General features: G+C 39.4%; 1 protein-coding gene across 2 annotated transcripts in view; it reads right to left on the bottom strand.

The window, feature by feature from the left end:
* Positions 1-1,823: 1,823 nt before the first annotated feature.
* LOC106878412 (protein saal1) overlaps positions 1,824-7,384 on the bottom strand; it is a 36,340-nt gene continuing 30,779 nt past the window's right edge. Inside the window, exon 13 of one of the 2 annotated variants that reach the window (XM_089341366.1) lies at positions 1,824-2,729. Coding sequence is in view for 1 of the 2 variants with exons in the window: in XM_089341365.1 (XP_089197491.1) it covers positions 2,397-2,729 (333 nt within the window). In the remaining variant the exon portion in view is untranslated. The remainder of the gene's footprint in view (positions 2,730-7,384) is intronic. The other variant, XM_089341365.1, reaches the window with a different exon arrangement.

Raw genomic sequence — 7,384 nt, 5'->3', positions numbered from 1 at the left:
TAGTAGTAGTAGTAGTAGTAGTAGTAGTAGTAGTATGCACCATAAGCGTCCCCTCAATCATAACAACAACAAAAAAAGAAGACGAGAAGGTCACGACTGGAAAGCCTTTCATCAGAGTTGATCTGGGCAAAGCTACATCAGCACCGTCTTCACCACCACCGCTATTACTATGAGTTGGCTCATCACCAACACCATCACTGTTGCCAGCTGCAAGAGATTGTATGTGGTCAGCTCAAAATGCTAGAAATAGCCGTCAAATCTATCTTAAATTGCGTATTACATTCTTTAAAACAGACGTAAAAACACGAGTAATGTAGTCTTGGATATACAGTAACCGAGATTCGGACTGGGTTACCGTGGGTCGAATGTCTTTGACCATAAGAGCATCCTCTGTAGTTATATTTCAACTTTGCAATAACAATGAAACTATAATCTGTACGCGACTGCATAGTTAGAAGCTTGCTTCTCAACTACACAGTTCCGAGTTCTGTCGTTTCTTTTGCCGATTTGTTAAGTTACGGAGCCGTACTTTATGAACGAAACGCTTGTATATCGCCGAGCAAACACGCGAACTTACTTCGTCCCCACTTTCAAGTTCGTGCCTCACAGCGTTCATACGCACATATTTTTTCCCGTCTGGCCGTATAGCCTTTTCTGTTTGTTTTCCTGTCTTGTTTTTTGTCCGCCACTACATTCCTCCATGGCAAGGTTTAATTTGTGTATACAAATTTAATTTGCGATCCATGGGAAGAGCCGTTTTAACGATGCGTCTTACCTAGCTCTTCGAAACGCCGGTGTTAAAACGGGGGTAGCTGATGAAGGAGAATGTTCTCTATGTGGCTTGTGTGTTTTCTCGTTTACGTTTTGTTTGCAATGTCCTGTACCCAGATATGCACCTATACATACAGGTGGATGTCGGTATGCACATACCTGTACGTATATATGCATATACTCATTTACTATTTGCTTTTATATATATATATATATATATAGGGAATGTTTCATTTTGGAGTTGTGACAGGCACAACTTGGAGTATCGTTAACAAAGTCTTTCCACACTTCTAACTTTTATGGAGCTGTAGGCACTGCTTCTCTGGTCTGCGATGCTGCATCTTTTGCAACAGCCTCAGGTCCTCAGTGGGAGTTCTATTGTCATGTAGAATTGTCGTCGCGAACAAAACTTGCCATCCCCAAAATTTTAACTTGCAAAAAAAATAAATAAATAAATATTAAAGAGTTACTTCCCTGGCAAAGAGATTAATCTATACGGAGTTGTTCCCCTCTAAATCCTGATCATTACCTCCGCTTTAGCAAAGGCGGGTGGAGGCGCAATGGCCCAGTGGTTAGGGCAGCGGACTCGCGGTTTCGATCCCCAGACCGGGCATTGTGAGTGTTTATCGAGCGAAAACACCTAAAGCTCCAGCCTGCTCGTGAAATTAACGTGCAAGTGGCTGAGCACTCCACACACACACACACACGTGTACTCTTAACGTAGTTCTCGGAGATATTCAGCGTGACACAGTGTGACAAGGCTGGCCCCTTTGAATTACAGGCACAACAGAAACAGGAAGAAAGAGTGAGAGAAAGTTGTGGTGAAAGAATACAGCAGGGTTCGCCACCATCCCCTGCTGGAGCCTTGTGGAGCTTTTAGGCATTTTCTCTCAATAAACACTCACAACGCCCGGTCTGGGAATCGAAACCGCAATCCTATGACCACGAGTCCGCTGCCCGAACCACTGGGCCATTGCACCTCCACACATGAACCATGAAGCATGAAGAAGAAGAAAAAAAACAAATGTTTTAAAAATGATAATAAAAACAAGTAAACTTTCTCATAAAGATTTATTAAAAGCTATTTACAGTGTTTTAACTTTATATACTGAGGGTGATAAACTGAATAATAAATTCAATTTAAAGCCAGGGATGACCACTATGTGGACGTCCAATATGCTAGAAAGAGGTCATCAGCGACCCAACCACAAAGAAAAATAATGTTCTCCAGAAGTTTTGTTCGCCACGCTCTGGTGTTTGCTGAATTTTTCTGGAGAACATTATTTTTCTTTGTGGTTGGGTCGTTGATGACCTCTTTCTAGCATATCGGATGTCCACCTAGTGGTCATCCCTTCTTATACGCATGTAATACAGTGTTTTAACGATTGACCACGTTGTTGTTGTGGTGGTGGTGGTGGTGGTGGTGGTGGAGGTGAATATTTATTCAGAGGTGATAAAAACAAAGTTATTTTCCAGCATAGAAATAAATTCAGTTTTTATTCGGTGAGGAAGAGCAGCCAAATGGCAAAGTGTCATGTTTTCTGGGTTCAAATACTGCAGAGATCAGCATTATCTTTCATCCCACTGGATTAGTAAATAATGTAGAAATTGAGTACTGAACTTGATTATTTCTTTCTCTCTCTGTTTTCATTGTACTGTAAGAAAAGGTCTTTCTTTCTCTGTCTCTCTATCTCTCTTTCTTTCTCTGTCTCTCTCTCTCTCTCTCTCTTACTTTCTCTGTCTCTCTCTGCTTTCATGGTACTGTAAGAAAAGTTCTTTCTTTCTCTCTGTCTCTCTCTCTCTGCTTTCATTGTGCTGTAAGTTCTTTCTTTTTCTCTCTCTCTCTCTGGTTTCATTGTGCTGTAATAAAAGGTCTTTCTTTCTCTCTCTCTCTCTCTCTTTGCTTTCATTGTGCTGTAATAAAAGGTCTTTCTTTCTCTCTCTCTGCTTTCATTGTGCTGTAAGAAAAGGTGATATGAGGATCATTTAGTGTCCCTTTTCCTCCAGAAATGGAAAAAAGGTTAGATAACTTTACATAGAAAAACTGATGTGGCACTGAAGCATATCCAAGAACAGACCAATGTACAACAACAGCAGAGAATGGAGATTTGGAAATTATTGTAGCATTGGGAAGAAGGGGTGAATCTACAGATAAAGAAATTTTTTGCATGTTGTTTGTTCAATAGTTCTTTAAATATCAATTATTGCTATCAATGAATATGGTGTTGTTGCTCTATGACCAAAGTCAAGCCAACCATGACCATCGCATCTTTTATTTTGGACACTGTGTATCTAGAACATGGGTCACCAAATTACGGCTTGCGGGCCGGATCCGGCCCATGACGTCAATTTGTCCGGCCCACCGCCATATGCTGAATTAAATAAACGTGCTTTTATACTGCTTCATACACTAGTCACAGTGGAGGCACAATGGCCCAGTGGTTAGGGCAGCGGACTCGCAGTCATAGGATCGTGGTTTCGATTCCCAGACCGGGCGTTGTGAGTGTTTATTGAGCGAAAACACCTAAAGCTCCACGAGGCTCCGGCAAGGGATGGTGGTGAACCCTGCTGTACTCTTTCACCACAACTTTCTCTCACTCTTTCTTCCTGTTTCTGTTGTGCCTGTAATTCAAAGGGTCAGCCTTGTCACACTGTGTCACGCTGAATATCCTCGAGAATTATGTTAAGGGTACACGTGTCTGTGGAGTGCTCAGCCACTTGCACGTTAATTTCACGAGCAGGCTGTTCCGTTGATCGGATAGACTGGGATCCTCGACGTCATAAGCGACGGAGTGCCAACAACACTAGTCACATCACAAGCCATAATAATTGCTACAGTACGTCACGTGTGCCTCGGGCTAGTCAGTTATTAGTGATTATATTGAAAATGAGAATATCTGATGCCGAGGCCTAGGATTGTTTTTGTTTTTTCTTCACCCATCGCTAAGAAGAAAAAGGTTAATAATGAATGTCGCATTTTCAATAAAGAAACGGGGAGAAAAGTACTTCTTTGTGGAAACAAACCAGAATGCTAGTTGCCTGATATGCAATGAAAGTGTTGCTGTTATGAAAGAGTACAATATTCGTCGTCACTACAAAGCAAAACATCCCCTCAACACATTCTTAATATTCTGGAACGTTGCGGTCTGAGAAATTTGGATCTATGAAACGTAGTTTGGAATCTCAAATGAATTTCTTTATGGAAAAGTTCGTTGGAAATGAATGGATCATTCGCGTAAGTTACAAAATAATGAATAATTTGGCAGAGTGAGGAAAACCATTTACTGACGGAAACTTTATAAAAGAGTGCATGATGGAAGAAGCAAATGACTCATGTCCTGAAAACGCAACATGTTTGGCTGTATCATCAGCCTTTCAGCAAGTTCAGTAGTGTGGAGAATAGAAGAACTTGGAGAGAATATACATTTATAGACACATGAGAAAGCTAAGAAATTTTTGTGGTATTCTCTTGCAATGGATGAGTCTACTGGTCTCTCTAGTATGTCACAACTTCTTGTGTTCATTCGTGGTGTTAATTGCAACTTTGAGATTATAGAAGAAATGGCATCCGTTTGCAGTATACATGGAACAACAACTGGAGAAGATATTTTCACAGAGGTGCAGAAAACTTTGCAAAACTATAAGCTTCAGTGTGTGTTACAGTCGATGGAGGAAAAAAACATGGCAGGAGTAAGGACGGGTTTGGTAGGGTGGATCCAGACCAAGTTGGAGGAGCTTCAACTTCTGAAAGTTCTGTTTATATACTGCATTATACACCAGCAAGTACTCTGCAATCACAGCTGCGGAGGTGGAGGAGGCTCTTGCAGACTGCAGCACGGACAAGTTGCTGGGGCTATATGGTCTTCCCTAGGGGTTATAGTATACCAGACTTGTTCAGGTACCTACTGGCATGCGTTTTCATGAACTGGCAACAGAATGGGTCCATCCCCAGATCTGTGAGCCAGAGAGTGGTGACACTGCTTAGAAAGGACCCAATCAAGGGGGACTTTGTAGACAATTTTCGGCCCATCACTCTGCTTAACACAGAACTGAAGATTTTGGCCAAGGTGTTAGCAGAAAGGTTGGCGTGTGTCATGGGTGGAATTGTTGGGGAGGCACAAATGTGTGCCACTCTGGGCAGATCCATACACGACAATCTCCACCTTATATGCTATATCTTAAAGAGGGTTAACAGAATTCCTGGCAAGAGTGGGGCTCTGGTCCATCTAGATCAATCTAAGGCTTTCGATAGGGTTGACCGTCAGTATCTTGTGTTGGTCCTTGTGGCATTCGGGTTGGGGCCGACCTTTTTAAGCTGGATCATTGCTCGATTCAATTGTTCGGATGAATGGTTTCTTCTTGAAACTTTTCTCAAAAATTTTCTTTGCAGATAAGAAGAATATTATCATTCTCAGAAAAGAGAAGCCAAAGTTTGAAAGGAAAATTAGAATCAAAGTGGGCAGCAAGGAATGTCATCATTATTTTGATTCTAAGTATTATGAACAGTACGAGAGGATGACAGGATGTCCCACTTTGAAGAAATTGTTGTTCTCCATGTCTGATACATTGTCAAAATAAGAATGCATGGACAACTAAAGGCTACTGTGATTTGGACAATTTGATTACAGCTTTGATACGATACAAAAAAATCTGAAAATCATCCGAATTCCATAATTGCTCTGAAAACTTTTGGCTGAAAACAGATTGATACAGCAATCAATCACTGGGAAGCAGCTTCGATTCAGTTGCATAATAGATTGATCGAGAAAAATCGTGAACTATTGAAAAGGTTAATTCATTGTATTGAAATTTTGGCCTGTCAAGAATTGGCATTTCAAGGACATAATGAACCAGAAGAATCGAACATCAAACAATAAGAGGAATTTTCTGGTTAAATGTGAAGCAGTAGAGGAATATGATTCTTGTTTAAGATTGCATCCTAATTATATGAGGAAAAATGCCAATTGCACATTTTCTGAACCTTGAAGTGATATTCAAAATGAGATAATTGTATATCTGCCGCAATTGAAGGTGAGATTAAGGCAATGATCATGGAAACATCATTTGTTTCATGAGACTCTGGATCATTGAACGAGATTTCAATTGTCATGTGTTTTGCAATTTGTTGATGAGAAAGAAAAACCTCAAGAAAGGATTTTGGGATATGTCAATGTTAGCAAAGACAGAAGAGCTGTATCATTGACAGAAGAAGCACGAAAATTTGTTAATGAATTCAGTTATAGCCAAAAATTCATTGCACAAACTTGATGGAGCAAACATGATGGCTGGGCATTTTGAACGGCATGCAAGCAGGAATAAAGGAAATCTTTGGTGTAAACATCATATCTGTACATTGTTATGCACATTCACTTAATTTAATGCTCTTGCAATTAGCTTCTAAAACTTGTGAATGTTGAATTTTCATCCAAACTTTAAAAGGAATTACAACTTTTTTCCCAAGTCGACAGCTTGAACAACACTACCGGATGAAACCGTTGGAAGGTAATTTTGAAAATTACCTGTGCCACATCGGAATTCTTCTTCTTAACAAGAATCCATTTTGTCCAACAAATTTACTGCGTTTTCTGAGCTATTTTCAATTATATTAGAAAATCCAGAAGATTAGAATGCTTAAGAATTAGCACAGGCAATTCTAGAAGATTTTCAGTTTGAATTTTTATTATTGGTTTTTGAAACCATATTGAGTGGCTCAGAGATTCTGCTTTTAATTCTTCAAAAATGTTCACTTGATATTTCGAGGTGTATTTATGAGGTTGGGAACTTTAAAAAGCAATTAGTTGATATCAAGAATAACAAGTTTGAGGAATTTTACCGCCAGGTTCTGGATGGTGTTGCTAAACCATCAGAGAACCATTGCCAACATCGAGAAACAGACACTGTTTTAAGGACTTTGTTTAACAGAATTTCGGATGAAGCCTATTATTTATGTTGAACAAAGATTTTAAACAATAGGAGAATTCAGATTTGCTGAATCGTTGAATCTGAAGCTTTTTCACAATTATGAAAAAAAAAAAAAATTTTAAAAAAAATTCCAATGGAAGCATTTTCATCTTTGGCTATCTATAAAAACATATTTGATTTGGATGGATTGAAATGTGAGCTGAAACCAGTTTATGCTGCTGATTTTGCAAAGCAAATGTCAAGCATCCAAGAAATTACAAACGTAAAATGATGATCCTGACTATACCAGCCACATCTGCTTCCTGTGAGAGACCATTCTCTTCATTAAAGCGAGTAATTATATGAGGTGTTTACAAAATAATGAGAGTTTAAGTAATTTGGCCTTTATTTCCAGGCATGAAAGACCTTTTGAAGAAGATGAAGGTAGAACGTGGCACTGATATATTTTATATCATTTATATTTTATAGTGATCGATGAATTTTCCAAACAGAAACATGGAATTGCACTGATTTACAAATGAACTTTGTCTCATTATTTACAATTTTTATTTTTTGCTCAGATATCCCTCATAACCAATAACGGTCATCAAGGCCAGTTCATTGCTAAGGCATTATTATTAGGGGGGGGGGGGCATCAGTTCCTGTGGAGATGGGTAACAAGCCTAAAGCAGGGGCTGTTGGTAGAAATGCA

This window comes from Octopus bimaculoides, chromosome 24 (genome assembly GCF_046866305.1).
Source record: "Octopus bimaculoides isolate indiv1 chromosome 24, ASM4686630v1, whole genome shotgun sequence".
Taxonomy (NCBI): domain Eukaryota; kingdom Metazoa; phylum Mollusca; class Cephalopoda; order Octopoda; family Octopodidae; genus Octopus; species Octopus bimaculoides.
Note: the sequence above shows the minus strand (reverse complement) of the source record. Positions and strands in the feature narration are given on the sequence as shown.